This window comes from Bidens hawaiensis, unplaced genomic scaffold (assembly GCF_021521415.1).
Source record: "Bidens hawaiensis isolate Kalapana, Puna unplaced genomic scaffold, B.hawaiensis_p1.1 tig00045325_1, whole genome shotgun sequence".
Classification (NCBI taxonomy): domain Eukaryota; kingdom Viridiplantae; phylum Streptophyta; class Magnoliopsida; order Asterales; family Asteraceae; genus Bidens; species Bidens hawaiensis.
The window spans coordinates 19,422-42,009 of NW_027498052.1; the positions used below are offsets into that span (position 1 = coordinate 19,422).

The following is a 22,588-nucleotide window of genomic DNA, read 5'->3' on the forward strand; positions in this document are numbered from 1 at the left end:
TTTCGTTTAACTTGTTTGCTATCAAATTAATACCATATTTCTAATATTTTAGTTTGCATAGATCGTATATCACTTATAGATGGCCCCCCGAGATATCTGGGTCATAACCCGACCCGTTCGGTTAATCGTTCGTTTGTTACGCAAAACGCGTTTATTTGCTTAATCGGTAAATACGTACTGAGGTGTACCTTGTTTTGGCTCAAATGTCACAATAATGAAGTAACTTTAAGCATAATTCCTACCTTAAACGATCACTCGAGAATGAGAACAAGAAAAGATCAGCAACATGTCGACAGGACTTCGCTATATAAGGCGGTTGGCCGTTAACAGAACTTCGGAACCTCGTTTCTTGTGCAATCTTCGAGAAAACAAGCCGTCGAAAGGCCGGGAAACTTAGGGCATGAGCTTCTAGTTTAAGTGTGTGTACTAGAAAGTGTTTTTGGGATGATTTGGTTCAAACCCGTAGCTGCGCTATTGATAGTCGATTTTGGCTTTCTTTGCATCGCGCGAAGGACAAAACTCTTAGACGTTCGCGTGACGCGAAGCAGCATTCTGCCATGTCAGAACACGTGGCTTGTACAATCGTGCCACGTGTTGACACATAGTTGGACACACACATCAGATTCCTTAACGTGGTTTCGCGTAGCGCGAAGTATTCCTTCGCGTAGCGCGAATCACTCTTGTCTCGGTTTCTGTTCCTGCTACTTCACATAGCGCAAAATAGATTACCTGTCAGCTTCGCGTAGCGCGAAGAATTAAAAATTCAGAATTTTCATTTTTGACATTCTATCTTTCAGAATTGATATTTTTAGTCCAAAATTAAATGGAGTATTTTCATGGAGTTACCATACAGGGATTAAAAAGAAAAATATTTAAAGTAATAGGTTAAAGGAAAAAAAGATTGATAAAAGCTGAGTTTTTTACCAAGTAGGTGTAGATATAAAAAGTATTTACCTTTTTTATGTACTTTGAAAAATATTTACCTATTTGTGTACCTTTTGTTATTTTATTATTTTCTAATAAAGAAACGAATTTTATTATCTTTAACAAGGAAACAAATATCATTCTTCCATAACATACAGACGATTCATACTCCCCTATACCAAAGTGACGCCGATTTCATCGGGCGATTCATCAGCGATTCTCGATTCATCAGCGATTCGATATCGGCGGGCGATTCAATTTCAGAAGAGCTTGGAACGGGCGGTTTTAGGCGACGACGGTTAGAGTGAACCATTCGAACGACGGCTTGGGTTTAGGCACCTTTGTTTGGGTTTGATTTGAATGGCGGCTCGGTTTCTTGTGGATGACGTACGCATCTCAAATTTATTGTAAAACTCTTATTTCCTAATTAATGAATTTTTTGTTGAATTTTAGTTTTAGTTTTCTACTTTTTTAGATTTATAGCTTTTATTTTTTTCAGAATTTTTTATTTTTTACAGAATTTTATTAAAATTTTGCAAAATCTTGATGCTGGAATTTTTGTAGTATTTATGCAATTTTTTTCGTGAATAATTTAAGCAGTAAACGAGAAAAATAAAGTAAAGCATATTTGATTTGATGAATTTTGTGTTTTCTAATTTTGTTTTTATCGGAAAAACTAAATGAAAAGTATAATTTTGTTGAAAATAAAGAGGATAGAGAAAGTATCTAAATAGATAAATATTTTTTAAAATACGTTTAAAAGATAATACTTTTTGTATTTACACTTATTTGGTAAAAAACTTGATAAAAGTTTTTATGCATAGCATACATGCTTATATGCTATATAATATATAGCATATAAATTTTATCATTGTCCAATTAGGAAGATTTTGTTATTATGTAATTGCTAAAATTTAAAAATATAATTTTACTGTTGATCACTTGGTCACATATTTAAAGAAAGAAACCTTTAACGAGATGAAATAAAAAATGATTGTATTAAACAGATCGATAAGTTCTGTTACAGAAAAAACTTAATTAATACATTGAATGCTTGTATTTTCTAAATAACACAATTTAATAAATAAACTTTTTTCCAACAAATAAAGCAAGACATGATAGTAGACTTGTTGCAAAACAAGCACCAATGCCCTAAAAGTTTGTAGGACAATCTCCAAGAGTATCATTTCCTATTGTCCTTTACAACACAAACACACACTGATAGGTGAAGTGTGTGTCCCACAACCCCACCAAAGTACAAAACTACAATATGCATAAACCTTGGTTGGATGCTAAGGCTGAGGGGTGTGGGGGGCGCGAGTGGGGGCGCCAGCCAATAATATTGTGACGTGTGGCAGAGAGAGAAAGTTGATAAGATGGGTGTTGGTAGTGGTGCTCGCGCCCCGGGCCATGGTGTGGAGGGGCGCGAGAGGGGGCGCGAGCGGTTTATTTTTTTATTGTTTTATAAATGTATTAAAAAAACGTATTATTAAAAAAACTCATAAATTATTTAAAAAAACACACATTAATTAAAAAAACACATTAATATCTAAAAAAAAAATTAAAGTACTAAAAAAAACATTATTCTTATTCTTCGGCTTGGTCTTCTTCGATCAACCTCTTCCGGATACGTTCCTTTTGTTTTTCCATCAGCATTTGGTCGACCGGATTTAGGTTACTGAAGTCTCTTGTAAGGAATTCCAAATCTCTCATTCTTTTTTTTTCCTTTTTGTCATTAGAGACCACCTCCATGGTTTTGTTGAATTTATTGAGGGATTCAACAAGATCGTTGATGTTTACGGCTTCCCCCTCAGCCGGTTTTTTGCCCCTGGCGTCCCTTCCCAATGGCCGCCTCCTCGGCGGTGAAGACGTTTCCTCCCCCGCAACGTTTAGGTCGAATCCAACCCGGCAATCCGACCCGGCGGAAGTGCTGTACGCTCCAGACGAACTAGTTTTAGTCCGTTTCGGCCCTACTTCCGCATCAACGTCCGGCGCCACCAGCTCAACCCACTTAGAACACCTTCTCAACCTCTCCCACACCTTTACATCGTCCCACGTCTTCACCGTCCCATACCTCCGCAGGCACTCCTGCCTCCACTCTTCGACAGTGAAATTATAAACCGCCAAATCGTCACTGCCACTTGGTCTCATACGACCGGCGTTCCTGTTGAACAGATTAGTAAACAAGCCGACAAATTTTCTGATTTCGGTCCACCGACCCGAAATCATATCGGCGTTCCGCTCTGTACTCCCAACGAGCGAATAGAACGTCTCCCTAACCTTTGTCCAAAAGACCTTGCTCTTTTGGTAGTCCGCTGCAAAATGCATAAATAAATTTGTATGTCATTTAACTCTTTTATTTAACTTTTTTATTAAAAATCATTTTTAAAAACGTTAAAACAATTACCGCAACGCCGATCCTCAGAAGTGACTATCCAAGCTCGACACAGGGCTTCCTTCTCATCCGATGACCACGGAGTGATTTTCCGTTTCGACCTTCCGGTCGAAGCCGAACCCGACCCGTCCGTTGCAATTTGTTTTTTCCGGTGGACGCGTCTTCTTTGTCCCGCAGCTTCACCTTCTGGTTCTTGTGTCTCCGGAACTACAAAGTTAGGAGACGGTTGTATGTTGGATGGTTGAAAGCCGGATGGTTGTTGCGACCCCGGATAAAACATCGCTTGGTCCGGTGCCGACCATAAATCGTCGTAACTGTAATCTGATTCTAGGTTTGGGTACCAATTTCCAGCCATGTTTTTAAAAAAAGGTTTGGAAGATGGGGTGATTTTGGGTTTTGGGTGTGGTATGTGATATTGGTGTTGGTTTGGGTTTGATATAGGTTGAATAGAGAGAAAAATCGTGTTTGATTTTGTGTTGATATTGGTATGTTATTATATAGAGTAGGAAATTTTTTTTTTTTAATAAAAAACAAGCCCAACGGCTCTTTTCACGCATTCCCAGACCTCCTTCACGCTCCCCCCAGCCGCTAGCCCACCCGCGCCTGCCTCTTTTTCCGCGCTCGCGCCCCTTTCGCGCCCCTCTCGCGCCTCGGTGGTGTGGTCCTCGCGCCCCGGGGCGCGACCGCCTCGCCACTTGCGCCCTTTCTCGCGCTCCGCACCCTTCAGCCTAATGGTATGCCACTGTGACCATTTCTACTTCCAAAATGCAATCTTTGCAAATATCATATTTGGGCTTACAGCACTTTAAATTGTCGACTTTTGATCATACCCTCTAACACAGCATAATTTTCTATTATTAGGTTATATAATATATAATTATAACCAGTCAACGTTTTTGAATTTTTTTATAGCTACACTTTTAGTGGTAATTCACAAATTCACAAAATTTTATTTGGTTAAAACCCTAATCTTGATCCTTGAAACATTCACCAAAAGTGTGGCTCTTGAAAAGCACAAAACTAAAAAGAAATCTGTATTATCTCTTTAGATGAATACCATTTTGATTATTATGACAAGATAGGCCACAAGATGATCATCAAGTTTAACTTACATGAATATTATCTTGTTCGTACATACCTCAGATCCTACCCTCTGTCTGCACCAGGTCACGTCATGCAAAACGCAGCCTGTTCTCTACATTTCAGATCCTTCAATTTACACTTTACCCCCTTCCACTTTCATATATCCCAAAAAGACTCAATTTTTAATAATTAATTATTATTATATTTCCCGTTTAGCCAGCTCATCATGTCATTCAATCCAACTCCCATCACCAACCCCAAAACCAACCAATTTCACTAAATAAACGCACAAATCATATAAATGATAAAACCCTTTTGATTCCTCTTCTTCTCCACCAGATCTCTTTCTTCGAATATTTAAAACAATACCCATTTGTTAATCTTTGATTCTTTTCGCTTTTACTGTTGATTTGTGTCAAAAAGCTTAAAACTTTGTGTTCTTTTTTGTATAGCGAATATGGAGAATCAGGTAAAGGTTAATGGGTGGACAATGTTTACTGATGAAGAGGTGAGAGAGATGAGTGGGTTTAAGCGAGTCGGTGATGATTACGTGGAGGTCACGTGCGGGTGCACGAGCCACCGGTACGGTGATGCTGTCGGAACCCTTAGGGTTTTTGTTAATGGTGATCTTGAAATCAGCTGTGAATGTACCCCTGGTTGTGATGAAGGTTAACCCTATTTGTTTTTTATTATTATTATTGACCTACTTGCATGTTAATGTGATTTTGTGTAATATTACTTTGTCGTATATTTTACAGGTTAATGGTTTTATACACGTTCAAGTGTTTGATGATATGTGTAAATTAACTTTGGTTTTTAACTTTTTATTAGATGATTTGTTCACAGTTCATCATGGTCTATTTGTTTATCTTTGCCTGCTAGTATTACAGTCATGGTCACTGAGTTTGAATGGTGTGTGCTGGTGTCTGCTTTATTATTCTTATCATGATTTGCAGAGTTCTGTTATTCACTTAACACATGTTACATGTTTACATGATATATCGCAAGAAGTGTGTGTTATATGCCTGATAAACATAACTATGTGGTTGCATTACATGCTAGAGAAGCCAGTTTAACATCCTTTAGGCTGCACAAACAAGTTGTCCCATTTTACTTTACTTTTTGTGGCATTCAAGACCTCTTATACATGAAAATACTATGGTTATATTCAATCTGGCCATTTAATATCATTTTATTTTTATGGTGCTGAACTGCTAATTCTTACAAATATGAAAAGGCAATTTGAAAAATATATATAAACAAACATTTTGATGAACAGAAACCCAAGCAATTTTGATGGTGATGATATGTCATGATCATTGAAAAACTAACTTTAAATGCTACTTTAATGTTTTCCCCTACTCATAAATTAATAAATCTTGTTTTTTGAGCAAACTTTATTAATATTTACTGAGCCTTTATGCTTTAATTAGTGAACTTTTTTTTTAACATTCAGACAAGTTGAGCCCAGCTGCATTTGAGAAGCATTCTGGAAGAGAAACATCAAGAAAATGGAAGAATAATGTGTGGGTGATTGTGGATGGTGAAAAAGTTCCGTTAGCAAAAACCGCACTTCTTAATTATTATGATAAGTCTTTGAGCAATGCGGGACACAGATCACAGGCTAATTGCCATCGGGATGAATTTATTCGGTGTGCAAAATGCAATAAACACAGACGGTTTCGACTTCGCACGAAAGAGGAGTGTCGTGTGTATCATGATTCTTCTACAAATGATAACTGGAGTTGCTCTGACATGCCTTATGACAAGTAAATATTATTTCTTCTTAGTTCTCATTTATTTACGATATATTTTCTTCTAAAATTATTTGCAAATAAACAGAAACATGATGGTTCAAATTGTCAACTGTTTATTGTGATTATTAAGTAACATGCTCGTATGAAAATAGGAAATTTTGACTAAATGTCTTAACGGGTCTGGACTCTGGATGGGTTGACTTGCCAACAACTTTTTTTTGTGTATTCTTAAATTTTGTAAATAATTGTAGTATTATTAATGTTAAATACAATTACAGAAGCTATTTTACACATTGGTCACGCTTGACCTGTTTGACCCGTATGATATAGAATGGTACTGGTCAAATCGGTCAGACGGGTCGATTTGATGCTCATGCTTGCTTTTAATTAGTGTTTGTTCATGTGCACCATTAACGAACACAAACACGCTGATTTTGTTAATCAACGGACACGAAAAAGAAACTTTGGTTAAAGTTAAAAAAACAAACAAAAGCGTATCTTGTTCATGTTCGTTCAGTTGATTTACAAGCGTAGTTTACACATTTGACTTGTGGGAAGTAAACGATAAAACTAAATTATTCGACTTTCGTTTTGTAAATGGTTTGAAATGGCCTGTTATGTTTGTTTTTCATCTTGTAACTCTGTTTTATAAAACTTATCATATGATTTTAATCATGTATTTAGAATATAAGCACACCTTTTATGTATGTATCATCATATGTCGTGATTATTATTTTACATATGCCAGGATAACATGTGATGATGATGAGGAACGAGCAAGCCGGAGGGTATACAGAGGGTGTACGCGTTCGCCAACTTGCAGAGGCTGCACATCATGCGTTTGCTTCGGTTGTGCTACGTGTCGGTTTTCCGACTGCTCGTGCCAGACATGCATTGATTTCACCATCAACTCAAAAGCTTAGGAGCTTACGAAAAACCTTAAAAACAACATGTTGCTGTTGGCATGTTATGCTACTTATTAAGTTTTAACGGTAATTTATTCCCTTTATTGGAACCAGTACTTTTTAAACATGCATCCTATTGTTATGAACCTTTTATATATTAGTATTATTTAGTAACGTACTCCCATATTTATTTATCTGATGTCTTTGTTATCTTTTATTTAGGGAGAAAGTTATTAGTGTATATCTAATAATGCATGCATTTAAGTATACTGTGCTTTCTAACATCCCCGATGCCGGGTCCCAGATTCTTCACCTACTTATTTCTTATTTTTAATATAACTTTTTTATAAAAATATATTAAAGTTTACATTGTATTACATGTGTCATAAATCAATTCTAACGTATTACGTATTTTAAATTTTTTGATAAAGTAGACATGGTAGTTTGGTTAGCATATATAAACTAGTGTTTAGAAACAAGTGGTATGGTTTGATTAATATATAAACTTGTTAGCATTTGAAATGTTGAAGTCTGTGCTCTTGTCCGATTGTACTTTGAAATTTTATTTTGCTTTCTAGATTTAGCTTCCACATGTCTGCAACTTGCCTGCAAAAGTATATTTGTTTATTATGATTTTTAATTATTTATTAAACCATGTATCTTTTGTTTCACCGTTTCACAATGTTCGAAATCATCCGCTTCTAATATATTTGCAAGGAAGGTAATTTTAAAATAAACTCACAATTGATTTTAGTATTACTTTGAGCACTGTTTAAAACACAGATGATAATATTATCAAGATCATCAAAAATCTCATATATTAAAAATCACGCTAACAAAATAAAGATTGCCAAAAATCATGCATAAATAGAAATTTGTATTATTTTAAACGATCCTATTATTAACGGCATATAATAATAATAATAATAATAATAATAATAATAATAATAATAATATTTCTATGATTGTCAAAGAATCTATGGATATTATGGTTTTGTGAAGATGCTTAAAGTTAAAAACATATTTTGTTTTATAAAATATCATTCAAAATTGCAATTGTAATACTTTATTTATAAACGTTTTCTTTTTGTAAAACTTTGTCTAGTGATCTCTCATCATATATTCTCAACCATATGTCTATTTTATGCTTAATGCTTGTATTTTACTTTTCTTAAATTCTACTTTGATAACGATTAATCTTGATGATGCAAAACAACGTCAAATCTAGGCACCAATGGGAGGAACAATTCCGTTGGAGCCTGTCTTTCTTAGTTCTCTCCCGGTAAGTTGATGTTGATGATTGATCCAGGACTTGACCACGGCGTCGACGTGAACCTTCTTTTTGAAGAATGCCTTGTCATGTAGTAGCACCTTTGTCATCAACCTTAGGTTCTCTCTATGTGATTTCCATTTATTTCTTTTGAGTTTTGTGGATTGTACATAGGAGACATGCTTAAAAATTCGTTATATTAGAAATTTAACACACGTTAAATTTTTTGTTTCATTAAAATATGCATATTATTCTTGGAACGTGATACCCTAAAGGTACACATAAAAAATTTAAGCTCGTACATTTTTTTTGAACGACCAACGAATAAAAACCCAGTCTCTTGGGGTAAACTAATGGCAAAAAGCGACCCATACAACCGCGATCACAAATAACACCGGGTAGCCCAAATCCACACCATTTCTTGTTCGGGCTGAAGGTCCACTGCGGTAAAACCCTGTTGGAATCGGATTCGAATTTTGAAACCTTGCGGTCTCCAGCCCAAATCTTACTTCCCCTCCAATACTAGTTGAGCTAAAGCTCACTAACTTAAAACTCACGTGATAAATAACTGAAGGCCTCTACCCTCAAAAGTACACTAAAAAAATAAAATAAAACCCGATAACATTTACAACATTTTGTACTCGTTTGCAAGATCTGTAACCCAAAAGTGTATGTATCTATGACTTTATGTGTGAGTAAGAATTGACTGGAAGTGAATAGTGATGGAGTAGTGGTGATGTCCGGCAGGTTGGTTCAAAAGTGGAGTGTGATCTAGTAGAGGTGATGTAGTAACATTTGATTGGTATCCTCCTTTGTAACCATTTGAGGAAGAAATGAAGAGACATCTAGTCACGGGGTATAGTTGTGGGTCACATATAGATCAGGAAGAGTAGTTGCATTTTATTTCCTCATATAGTTCTAAATTGTTACATACTAAATTCTGTCTTACATGATTAGGACAACACTTTTATGAAAAAATATGTTATCTTTAAGAAACAATATTCTATTTCTAACAATTACTTTGTCTGTCATATATTACAGAAATTAAAAAATATAACATTAAATTATAGTACTTACATAAATGAAATTTCAACAAAAGAACACAAGGTGTTAAAAGAAGATATTAGTGAGTTCGAAAATAATCACATATATCCATATCAATCATCTGTATATAGGGTTGTATGTACATCATAGACAACACAACACAATGTACTAGTGTGTGGACACATAGGATTGATCCAATTCAAGACCGTGCAATCCGTGTTGGCCTATTTCTCTAGGAATTATGGTAAAAGAAGAGATCTTTTGGACTAGTTATAGTGCCATGGAAGGAGTCACACCACCAAATGAGAATGTAGAAGTAACAAATAAAAGAGTAATTAATATAGGAGTAACCGATTTAATGAATTTAAGTCTACTAATATCTCAAAGTGGTGATGTAATTAAAAAGTTAAAAATGTGGGTAAATATTTATGTAGGTTTCTGGATGTGGATATGAATATGGATATGCAAATGTACATGCATATGCCTATTAATTTATGTAAATGTGTATTGGATGTAACATGTGTATTCTAACGTGCATGCCAGAAATATTAAGAAAATATAAACCTCACATAATGATATGAAATCGAACATAAACAATAAAGTCATTGCTTGAATTTCATTTCAGATTCAAAGAGGATCATATATGTACACCACATGCACTCTGATGTGCTGTATCAATGGTGCCTGCGAGGCCAAGGCCCTGAATAACAGACTTGGTGAGAAGTCGGTCTATAAGAGGGAATTCTGAGCGTTTCCAGCTTGATGAGCCGCCATTGATGAGGCCGTTTTTGCACATCTGAAAACTTCATCTCTTCTATAGATCGTTCTGTGATCACAAAACGGAAGTTGAATGCTTACAAGATAGGAATAGAATTTTATAAAATGTCAGCAGTATCTGGCATGAAACAATCACTTATACAGTTATACTTACATAAACATTCAAGACTCAAGACACGCAGCTCCTTTTCAATATTAATTGTACCCAAAGCCAAAATCATGACCATTGAGATTTTAAAGTCTAAGTAATCATTCGAATAAAATTTGTTTCCTAATTTACATGCATGCTTCCAACAAACTCTAGAATACAGGTTTTAAAAGAAACATTGGGATTTAAAACTTTGAACAAAACTATAAAATCATTATCTACGCATCAACATGGGGAACCAAACAGGGTAAAGTGCAACGATAATCAATACAAGAACGACGGCAATGGCTATGCATGTACATTTCCTCGAGCTCTTTTGTAACTGCCTGGCTTCCACTAATTGTTCGGTTCCACGATGGACAAATGAACTCGCGTGTAAACCGTTGCTCTCAATGTCGTTTAGTTGTTGCCCTTGAGCTTCTACTAGCGCAGCCATATCCAAGAAGATCTGGTGGAGTTCTATCAAGTTTTTTTCTATATCTTTTACCGCGTCATGTCTTTCTTGGATTTCTGATATTGTATCCATAATTTGACCCCGACCTTGATCTTGGATAGCTTTCTGAAGGAAATCTTCGCCTTCACCGCTAGATATTAAATTTTTAATTAATTCATCGTTTGCTTTCTCGCCTGTTAATGTATGATATCTTCTCCCAACGGTCTCTTTGTACTCTTCACTCATTCGAGCTCTCAACGCTTGGAAGTCATCCATCATGGTCTTAAGCTTCTTGCCTAAACCAGTAACAACTGACGTGCGGGTCCGGTCAGTGGATGAGCCAGGCCCGCAACCAGGAACCTTTCAATGCTCCACGTTTGACTTGTCAAGGGCCATGAGCTTTCCCTTAATGACTTTTACACGTTTCAATACCTGCTCTACATCCGAATCCATCCTCGCCCGAAGTTGTTTCATGGTTTTGGCATTGTGAACCATCTTACTTTCCTCATTTGCTTCTTGTAGCTTTTTATGCAGCTTCTCAACGGCTGACATGTCTTCTTTAACATTCTCCACATCAAGGAAGAATTTATCAAGATCAACCACATCATTGGCAGCGCCACCACCCGCCTCGACGTCATCCGGATAAGTCTGCTTGAAAGAATTAGAGAATAGATCGTTCATCTTGATTAGCTTTTCCCCCTCTAGATGGTTTATCAAGTTTCTAACAAAAATTATATAGATTATTTATGAGATAGACTATAAGATTCTTAACATAAAAAAACACCTTCTCTTCTTCTCTCTAGGTAAAACAACAAGGAAAATTAATAATTAGAGGAAATGGAAGAGAAGGTGAAAAAATGCAAAAGGTTTATCATCTAATAATTGTTATCATTTTCAATGGAAGATAGGTGACATTGGCGGGCAAATTACTAAATTTTGATGGGTCAATAGTTAAAGTAGGAGAAAATTTAGTGGTTGCAAAATTAATTTAATCACCTAATGCATCGAAACTCGTTGCCAATGAATCGAAAAAGAAAAACCGTTTTAACATAAAAAAAGGGGAAAGTATACGATGTTGTTAGGTGTGTAAGCTTACACGAAAAACCAATCAAAATTATGTAATTTTGATTAAAAACTTATCATTTTTAACTAAAATCCCTTCCACATTTACATGATCAGTGGCGGATCTAGTAATTTTTTTCAGATGGTGCACTGCTTTTGGATGCTTCAAATTCACAAAGTCGGATATAAAAATTTCGGGTCGGCTCGATTGTTTGGACAAAGTTCATTACATAATAAAAATATAATAAAATAATATAAAAAAAAGACACCATCCTTAGAAATTAAAAATCTCATAATATAAATACAATGGTATTTATGGATTAAAAAAATACTTATAGTTGTTCCCTACGAGTATTGATCTTTTAAAATCGTTGCATTACATCTTCGACCGAAACTCGTTGGAGGAATTCCCTTTCAATGTAACAAATGCAAGAATTGTTCATGTGTCCATCACCCATCCTAGGGCCTTTGTAACTTTGTATAATTGTAACAATTTTGTTTCATAAAACCTTAAACCTAAAATACTGCATTAAAAAAAGTGTGGTAGATGGGAGTTGAACCTGTAACCTTTATTTGGCCCAACTGATATGTTATCCACTAGACCTGCCACTTGTAATTGTAGTTGGATGATTCATTCCTAATTTGTAAGGTGGTTCACTCTATTATTTCTATATACCAATACACTATTAATACGAAACTTAAGTGGTTCCGGGGAACCACCCATTTTATATATGGATCCGCCAATGAACATGATCCATCAGTAATCTCGATTCAACTAAAAAAGTAGAAACCTAAAATACTCATCGGTAAACACTGACAGATATCCTAACCCACAAACTTGATATATCATCCTTCATCACCAATAGATTGGTGACGGTCACTAACGACAGTAAACCAAACATTGGTCATCGACTATAGGGAATGTTTAGCGATGGATTACTGGCAGATAACTCTTTGGTGATACATAATATACGAATTTGGATATGACATCCTCGCCCAGACTTTACAGTCATTTGTTAGTAAGAATAGGTACCAATGAACGTATCAGTCGGTGACTCTAAGGAGAAGATTTTGATAGGATTCTCATCCTGGCTTTTCGGTTGTTAGTAGTAAAAGTTAGTTTGAGGATACCTAATAGTCGATAACATGCACTATGTTATTACAACACCCGATCTTCCGCCATACGAGCCATATGGCTTCCAACCATATAAGTCGTACGTATTCTTGAATACACACACATACACCTATACGGGTGGTATGACTTTTTGGCTATGTGGGTGTCACACACCGCAATCCAGGGACTAGATGTGTGACCAAATAGTTGGTACATGTTTTGTAAATATATCAGAGTTTAAGGTTGTAAAGAAGAAGTCTTGATTAAAACATTAATATATTCCAAAAGCCGGGAATTAAACACCCGACAGTCGTGACAAAAGTGTTTGAAATTATAAAACCATAATTTACATTATTTTAATAATTAAGTTTCATCTGAGCCATCAGATCGTCTAATGGCTCCATCTCCAAACACCTATTCCTGATACATGTAAAGCACTTTATAAAATACAACATATACTGGTTAACACGTTGACACAAAATAATTTTGATACTTGATTATCCCCTCGGGTATCTTATGACCCGGCCTATCGTGGCTAAGGAAATAATCAAGTTCTGAAAGTCTGAATTACTATTACAAACTCCAGCTCAACTCGAAACCACTCAGCAAACACTGCAGCTTTCGAGGACTTAGCAACTACCAATATACACAAGATAATCTCCTCTCGGAGGCATTATCAGGCGTGGTGTAGTGTGCCCACCGTCTACCCACGTATGAAAGGATCCAGACAAACGTATACGATAGCCTGAGGGCCAGCGGTTATCTTTGTTTATAAAGTTTTAGGGATACATAATTCCATGTAAATATCTGTAAGACTTGTTATAAAGTTTGCTTGTAAAGAGTTTAGGCGTATTCACCTTTGTTCTTGATCAGTGTCTCACTGATTTATGCTTGCTTGTTACCTCGGACCTATAGCACGAGAATAACATTTTATAAATAACTAGATCAACGATCTAACTTTATACCTTTAGTCTATTTTCATAACATTTACCTTGATAATCGTTTCTTTATAAAAGATGTGAACCTTTAGTCCCATTTTATTTATCATCTATACACTACGTTTCTTCTTCATGAAAAAACTTATATACCATGTTTATTCTTTCATAAGAAACATTATAAAACTTTATATTTATAAAGAAATAATATTCCAACTATACCCTTGTCTTATAAAAACTATATTTCACTTATTATCTGATCAAGATATGGGCTATATCCCCGAATAGGGTCTAAGCCGTATATAATAAAATAATCGGACAGAACCCCTACCTTATATGGATGCTTTTATAAGAAATGTCTAGGCTTTACTCAGGCAGCACTTCTACTTATCGTCGGGTAATCGAGAGAATAAACCGATAGAACTTCTACTACTTGTACGTATTTCGAGACAACGAACACGTTGGAACGTCGGGATCGTGGCGCGTACTTCAAGGTAATGGGTGTGATTGGAGGGTGGATGGATGAATGAGTTTTCACCCATGGCCACCTATTTATAGGCAAAATTGTGTTCCTTCGCGTAGCGCGAAGTACCCTCTAGCTGTCCATTGGCCTAGCGCGAAGGACAAATTAACCGATTCTAAATATTTTTCCCTTCGCGCATCGCGCAAGATTTTGAATTAGCCGTTCGTAGCGCGAAGGACAAAGTAGGTATGATGTGTCAACACCTAGACCTGCCACGTGTCACCACGTGGTGACACATGTCCTGTCACGTGTTGCCACGTGTAAGCACATGGTACGATTACTTCGTGACTAGTTCGTGTAGCGCGAAAATGAAACAAATGGTTTCTTCCCGTAGCACGAAGTGACTGAAATTCCAGAATTTCCATTTTAGTTTTTTGACTTATGAACTTTATATTTTTAACCCAAAATTTTAGAGATGCTGCAGTGGGTTGTATTCGTATGGTGTACAATGCCAACAATATTCCGATCGATACATTTTCTGACAAAACTGGACGCCTACTAAGCCAAAAGGATTAATAATTAATATTGTCAAAATGACTTTACTTTAAAAAACTACTTTTGTTAATAGATTTTTTTTACTATAATTCAATTTAATGTAAAAAGTATAAAGTTAAATGTAGTGTAAAAAGAAAGTAATAAATTTAATTAGTTTAGAAGAGACATTGGGTTACGTACATCAAGGTGAAAAAAAGTATTTTTCATTTACATTTCGTTGCATCACGATATCTATTTCTTCTTCTTGTAAACCTTGAGCTTCAAAAAAAGTCATTTCCATAATGCTACATCTTAGACTCCTCTCCTCAATCTGTCATACCCAATGAACAACATATTAGTGTTACATAGAATTAAATTAAACATATACATGACGAATGTGTTTTTAATATCTTATGAACGTGAATATGTCATGATGTCTAAATGACACTCTCAAATGACCACCTCCGATGTCGAAATGACTCTCAAATGTTCGGAGCACTCTTCAAGCAACGATGTCTCTTCAATTGCAACCTTGGCAAGCTCCGATAATATTGACGCAGTCTCGCTAGTCTGTTGAAATGCGATTATTATTTTTTAGCAGTATGTCATTTTAGTTTGTTAATATTTTTATTCTTAAAAATATACGGAATGCTACCATGGGCATGAAAGACGTTGCCATAGCCATGGCCGAGTCAACCAAATCTGTTCCGTGTCTAAGTGAAATGGAAGTTGCTTGAGTTGAGGATCCATCTATAAGGAAACGATTAGTAATAAATTACAAAAAATTAATAGTTATTCATTGACGACATATTTAACCTTTTTAATATATCCTTTTATTCCCTTTTAATATCATCAAATGATCTTAAAAGTATAAGCAGATTTTAGCTCATGCAAACTAACACCAAAATATACTCGCAGAAGGAATTTGGAAACCAAACTATTGTCAATTAAATCAGGCCCGTCTCCGAGAATGAAGAAAAAAATTTAGGCCTCGTGCGAGATAAAATTCGGGCCTCCTTCTTAGGTTAATACCCGTCCCAATAGGCCATGGACGGGTTTGGGATTATCTTTGAAATTTTTCATGAATTTGAGATAGGCTTGTGATTTGTAATATATCCGATTACCCGATTACATAGCCCCAGTTACCCGATAATATACCCGATTGTAACCTGCCATAATATTTTTTTAATCTATTTTATATATGTTAATATACATAAATTATAATATCCTATTTCAGTATATACTACAAAGACTAAAATATTAGCATTCATTCAATTATATCTTGATTTAATATAATTATATATCATTATTAAATAATAATCCAACTATGCTTTTTATTTTACTAAATATTTTATTATTAATTTTTTGTTTGTATTGAAATTGAATTTAATAGAGTTTTAGTTGTGAACAGAATTTAATTGAGTCTACCCTTCTTCTGGATTTAACAAATCGAGCTTGGGCCTCAAAATAGTCATATGTATATATATACAAGTTAAAAAATTCTTTGAGCCCTTTTGGACCTCGTGCCATTGCACGGATAGCACTACCCCAAAACCGGGCCTGAATTAAATATCATAGGTATTATGAATTTTGATTTTGTAGATGATCTACTAAATCTTAAAAGGTTAATATATTGGAAGAAATAAATAATTTCATATCTTATTTGTTTCTACAATATTCACATTTCTCTCAAAACAATTTAAAGCCATACCTTGGCTCCTTCAATAAGGGGGACCCTGCAAGCAATGGCTTCTAAACAATCTTTGGTCATGGAAATATCCGACGTATGTCTCCTTTCCATGTCTTTCCAAGCTTCCAACATTTTCATCTAAACAATAATCACATTATGGATAGTACGTACTACCGTACAAATGTATAAATAAGTTGAGCCTTTGTTATCTACTCAAGGTCGGATTGTTAAAATCTTGCGTAATAAGGTTCAAGGTTGAGCCTGATTTTAGCATGAAACTCATTTTTATAACAAATCTAAATGTTTCATTCTCCAACGTGTTGATTATAAAGATTTATGTTATTTATATAAATATACCCTAAATGCTTATATAACTAGTATAATCTATATATTTATTAAAAAAATACATTCTAGCCTCTTCCTATTGGTTCATTTTTCTATTTTCATAAATAACAAGCCATTATAGAATTTTCTTATCAATAAAATAATTCAATAATAAAATAAATATTTAACATTAAATTTAATGCATTTTTAGTAATGTTTTAATTACATGTTTTTACACCTACATTAAATACATTAAAATATGTTGTGTAACCCTAATTATTTTCAAGAGATGATCATACTTGTACATTTGTTGTTTTAAATTTTATATGTTTATTGGATGATTTTTATATTTCCACCCGTGACAGCCACGGGTCAATTTGATTCACTTTCAAAATTCATATTCTGGCCAATTTTTACAAATCTAGATATTATCAAACAATGAAAGGTATCGAAATCAAAATGGATAACATTATGCCATATCCAACACATTTCATATTAACCTATTATCGATCAAATAAGTAATAATTTTTTATTCTATTTTTGAGTGTTTGCGTTTATTTGATTTTAACATAGTCTTAGCAATAATGTATGTTTTCATATATTTTATATTTTTCTCACCATTCCGTCCATCTCAAAGTATCTATGTATTCCAAGTCTTTATCCTCTTTACATCAAGGTTTGTAATTTCATATTTTATTACTTTTTAAGTTACCCTCACTATAAGTTGTTTATAGCATGATCTGAATACCATTTATGCATTATCAACCTAACACACTTGTTATTATGAAGAATGGCCAAAAGTCAAATTAAGGTTAGCGGTCCGCCAAACCTATTCTTTAAACGAATATAATATTCTAGCGTTTCTTGTGGTGTTGATTTTACTATGCTCTGTTGTGATTGTGAAACATTTTTATAAAGGAAAGAATGATACAACAATTAGAGACGTACAAATATAACTATATATGATCTTTCATTATAAAAAAACATTTTAATTTATGATTCTCTCCCTCTCTCTCTCTCTATATATATATATATTATTTATTAATCAAATCTATTATTTTACAGTTGAACAACTTTTATAAGAGCATCGCTCTTCATTTTAAGACTATGTCATCCTAAGGTACTGCTAAATTGATGCATCAACTATCTGTTTTAGGTCAAGAAAGACATGGATGCATCAACATTATCTATAAGGAAATATTTGGTGGTTTATGAAGTTTATGTTATAAAGTTTTAAATTTTGTTTGTAAACATTCTACTATGTAACTTCAGTTTTTGTGAGCTCATGTTTTACAGTACTTTCTTTCTGTATAAATATCAATTACAGTTTTATATCATAGTGAAATCTCAAAAAACATATTAAAAAATATCCTGTCTTTTGAAATTATATGTGTGTACTTGACAACTTCTATATTTCCATCTGTGTCGTATACAGGTCAATAACCTAGTAATAACTACATAAGAGATAATAAATATTATTATATGCATGATATTTGAAAGGAGACCTTCAAAAATATATTTTGGTATTTATATAACTAAAGATAATAATCCCTCACTTGTGACCTAGTGGTGGCTTGGGTTCTCCGGTGGAGACTCAAGTTCGAATCCCACTTGTGTCATATTTGGGTGGATATTGACAATGAAGGATTTGAGTTAGGTCTTGTGCAAAAGTTGTCAGTTCAAATCCTGAGCTCACCCGGGTTTTCGTCCCACCGTGTGTTACGCCAAAGAGTTCTGCTCTTGTGGTGACACAACAGCTGTCAAGTGGCAGTCGGCGGTATGATTTCCCGGGGAACGCCCAAGCCAAACTCAGAAGCCAGCGTGGGCCCGGTTAAGACAGCATAAAATCTGGCCAGAGTGGGGCATCAGTGGCTCTCCATTTGAAGAGTGTGGTAGCCTAAATATAAGAAAGTCGCCGTTCTAAAAAAACTGAATAACTACTAAATAATTAACGAGCCACATTTGAGCCGAGGTTTAGCTGATACAACAATTTACGAGACAAACTTTTATCAAGCTTTTGAAATATAACTTGAAATGAATTGAGCTCTAGCTCTTTTAGTTTTACATGTCATGTTCTTTAAGCATTTATTAAGTTTAATGCCACATGTTTATTAAGTTATGCTATGTATACTCTCTTTAAGTTGATAACCAAGTTTATGCTTTATCGAGTTTAATACCATAAACTACTCGTTAAGTTGTGCGATATTTTTAGTTTAGAGGTAGAATACTCACTTGAGAATGAAATATCGTGTTGAGCTTAATTTCCAACTTCTCTTTCTCCATTTGTAATCTCTTTTGTAACACAGATTGTTGAAGCATTGCCACGCTTTTCCATGCTTGAAATAAATCATTCTGTAATCGTCCAAAGTCAAAGTCACGTGATTCTAAAAATGATATTGTGCTTTTACAAATGTATTGGGTTTGACCTTTTCAAGTCAACCTACCTAGAATCATCATAGATTCACTATAAAGTACTTTATATTATTCTTAATAGAGTGAAAAATATTAATTAGACGTTCACCCTGAAATATTAATAAGGTGTTTTATTGTTACTTTGTAAAATATACAGTTACATCTATATAATTTAAAAAACTTACAAGCACAAATGATTTAGTAAAAAAATAAATATCATGCAAAAATAATCAAAATCAAACCACTTTTAGACGGTTTGACCAACCCAATCATTTGAAAATTAAAAATTAAAAAGACAAAAGATTTAGTAAAAAACTAACAAAAACTAAAGATTTAGTAAAAACTATTTATTAAAAAATTATAACCTTATCATTTTAAAAAACTAACAAAATCAAAAGATTTAGTAAAAAATATAAAAATAATGCTTGAAGAATCAAAATCAAACCAGTTTTTGACGGTTTGACCAACACAATCAACACGGCCGGCTTAATTAATTTGCCGTATTCCATAACCGCAAACCAGAACGAGAACGTAAACGACTCTAATTAAGTAATTGCACCAATTCAACACATAAACATAAAAGTTTGCATGTAGCATACCTTAGCTTTGTTATCCAAGGCTTCATTAATAGCATTTGCTCTAGCATTAGCATATCTCCACTGCATCCAACTCCCATGCATCATTCTCAACCGATGAACATTCTCCACCATACCCACACCCGCCCCAAGAGGCGACGAACAACCCGACCCGGTTTTCTTACTCCTGATCAAATCAAGACCCATATGCAAAATATTCCTTTTACCTGTTCTTGAAGGACTCGTTGGAGGTTTCGAGCTCAAAAGTGGGGAGTTTGCGGTCATTGGGGGCGATTCAGGTTGGCCCGACGAAGAACCCCATTTTGATGAGAGTGATAATGCGTTAGATTTTTTCATTGCATTCTTAATTGTGGATTTTGTTGGGGAATTGGATATAGATTTTCTAGATCTTATTGTAGGTGCCATGTATGATGCCGGAGAGTTTTGGTTTGTGATGAAGGGAGGTCCCATATCGCTGCACTCGGAGTCGTCGGTAAAAGAACCTGATCGCATCCGGGAGTATGTTCTCCGGCGAAGTTCGTTTTCGTCCACTGATAATCTCCCTGGTGTTATATCTGCACGTAAACATACATGTTTATAGATGAATATATTAACTTTTATGGTTTTTGAGTTTTTGGATGCTAAATATATAACTTTTTTTTTAAATCACACAAATAACCATTTGATTAACAAAAGTGACAAAATAACCTTTGAAAATTTATATTACCAAAGAGTTTATCCAATTTATAGCATGAGTGTACATGTAACATGGCCAAAAAGTAAGTCATTCACCAAATAAATTATTATAAAAAGAAACAAATTAAATGATTAAGTGTTCTTCTTTGATCATTTGAACACACTTAAAAAACTGAAAACTTAAGACAGACTTGTGTTGCTAAAGACATGTCATTTTTGTGCAAGAACATGTAAATCTTGCATCATTTTGGACATGTAGGCGCAAGCTTAACGGAGTCCATGACTAGTTTGGTAAAAAAAAACACAAAGTTATAGTTAAATTTGTTATTTTCTTTGTCAAAATGATTAATTTGATGGTTTTCACTTCTTTTTTTTAGATTTTAGTTGCTTTAAGATTTAGCAAAAGCATTTCTATGTGTATTTTGAATGTTTTTAAGATTCCGTTCATATGCAAGCAAACTTGGCCCGTTCACTTGTGTGCAAGCAAACTCCATTGAGTTTCATGAGAAAGTTGTGAAGTTCGTATATAACTACAGAATTTTACGAAAGTTTATTATCGTGTCTAATTCCATATATAAAAAAAAGCTTGCATGTTTAAACTTGTATGAGTTTGTTGTAGCCTTGTAGGGGTACCAAACAAGCTACCACAATTCATTAAACGCTAAAACTTGTAAACACAATATTCTAAACTACCAATTAATTAAAAAAAATTCTGAATGTATTGATTACATGATTACCAACCTAATTCCTCCATGGTACCATAAGCGGACGACGATTTAGAAGCCGACGATCTTCCGATGAATCTAAACTTTCCGGTGTATCTCATCGACCCACCTTTAATACCAGGCTTATGATTCTCCTTCAAGTTATTATTATTCTCTTTCTTTACATCACTCTCAAACCTATTAAACTCGGAACAACTTCTTTGCTTCCTAAGAAACGACGACCCCACACTATCCCTTTTCCTATCGCTTCCAAGGTAATCCGCTAGCGTCACAACACCACCGCCGCCGGCAGCGGCCGGTGAATGATCAGACTTTAATATTGAGTTCGAAGTTGATGACGGCCAAACTCCACGTACCAATCCATTGTTTCTAAAAGATGATGATCTTGGTTTTATAAGGTAGTCGTTAGATAAGGCATTGTGATTTTTATTGGGTGACGGCGGCAGCCACGGTGGTGGTTCTGCGGCGGATATCGGTGATAGGTATCGGCATTTTAACGTGTGGTAACCGGAGATCGTCATGAAGGAAAACAAAGTAACAAATGATACGTTTAAAAGTGGAGGATAAATAGATAGGGTGCCGGCGGGAAGTTAATTACTTTTAAAGATTTGTTTGATTTTTTATTTTGTAAGGTTTGTGTAACTTTTTATAGAAAGGTGCTTGGGAAGTTTCGACAACTCCGTAGTTTTTTTTGTGTGTGGTGCCGCCGCCGCCGGCAGCAATACATATCAACCACTAGCGACGTGTGCCACGTGTGTATTCACCATTATATAATTTTTATTTTCACAATCTTAATCGTATTATTTCCCGTTTCTAAATTTCAAAGAAAATTTTGTGTATTTTTTAATGTTTCTTTCAAATTTCTTTCCTATAAATCAAACTTTTTTTATAGACCATAACTTTTTTAGTCAAATAGATAAAACTTTATTTATATTTTTTTTAACTTAATTTCATCTAATATTGGATGCACATGAAGAAATAGATTTATTATATTGGTGTATGTTCAAGGTAATCTTGTTTATATTTTCGTAATGTATTGGTGTTCTAGCTTCTTTCTAGTCTATTACTATTACTAATATATATAAAATAGAACTTTGGTGTCGTAATAGGGCACTTGCGGCACCGTATTAGTTCGTAATTATTATTTTGTTTTATTTAGTTTGGTTATCATAACAAACGTATGGAAAACCGACTATATGTCAATGATGGCAGGAATTAAGTGAAGAACCAAATCCACAACATGCTGAATAGGATGATACTAATTTTCATTTTACTAACATGTATCTAATATGCTAATAATACTACACCGGTATCTACCACGG

General features: G+C 34.6%; 2 protein-coding genes and 1 pseudogene across 2 annotated transcripts; 1 reads left to right on the forward strand and 2 right to left on the reverse strand.

Moving 5' to 3' along the window:
• Window positions 1–4,840: 4,840 nt before the first annotated feature.
• On the forward strand, window positions 4,841–7,118 carry LOC143595552 (protein ULTRAPETALA 1-like). The gene is made up of 3 exons (XM_077074539.1): window positions 4,841–5,070; window positions 5,859–6,171; window positions 6,908–7,118. The coding sequence occupies exons 1-3, from the start codon at window positions 4,860–4,862 to the stop codon at window positions 7,080–7,082; spliced, it is 699 nt and encodes a 232-aa protein (XP_076930654.1). The 5' UTR covers window positions 4,841–4,859; the 3' UTR covers window positions 7,083–7,118.
• Window positions 7,119–10,486: 3,368 nt separating this feature from the next.
• LOC143595553 (syntaxin-125 pseudogene) lies at window positions 10,487–11,629 on the reverse strand (annotated as a pseudogene).
• Window positions 11,630–13,326: 1,697 nt separating this feature from the next.
• Window positions 13,327–21,787, reverse strand: LOC143595551 (QWRF motif-containing protein 3-like). The gene is made up of 7 exons (XM_077074538.1): window positions 21,283–21,787; window positions 19,870–20,420; window positions 19,091–19,210; window positions 16,556–16,672; window positions 15,307–15,414; window positions 15,077–15,175; window positions 13,327–13,332 (listed from the first exon to the last, which is right to left on the reverse strand). Exons 1-7 carry the CDS (start codon window positions 21,785–21,787, stop codon window positions 13,327–13,329), a joined length of 1,506 nt encoding a protein of 501 aa, XP_076930653.1.
• Window positions 21,788–22,588: the final 801 nt, after the last annotated feature.

What these genes read in the sequence shown, in the direction of transcription:
- LOC143595551 (XM_077074538.1), bottom strand. Translation starts at nt 21,787, where the DNA reads ATGACGATCTCCGGTTACCACACGTTAAAATGCCGATACCTATCACCG. An exon ending in TGGTACCATGGAGGAATTAG is followed by an intron (nt 20,421 to 21,282) that starts GTTGGTAATCAT and finishes GTTTACGTGCAG; the next exon opens with ATATAACACCAGGGAGATTA. An exon ending in CCCTTATTGAAGGAGCCAAG is followed by an intron (nt 15,415 to 16,555) that starts GTATGGCTTTAA and finishes GCATTTCAACAG; the next exon opens with ACTAGCGAGACTGCGTCAAT.
- LOC143595552 (XM_077074539.1), top strand. Translation starts at nt 4,860, where the DNA reads ATGGAGAATCAGGTAAAGGTTAATGGGTGGACAATGTTTACTGATGAA. An exon ending in TACCCCTGGTTGTGATGAAG is followed by an intron (nt 5,071 to 5,858) that starts GTTAACCCTATT and finishes TTTAACATTCAG; the next exon opens with ACAAGTTGAGCCCAGCTGCA. An exon ending in TCTGACATGCCTTATGACAA is followed by an intron (nt 6,172 to 6,907) that starts GTAAATATTATT and finishes TACATATGCCAG; the next exon opens with GATAACATGTGATGATGATG.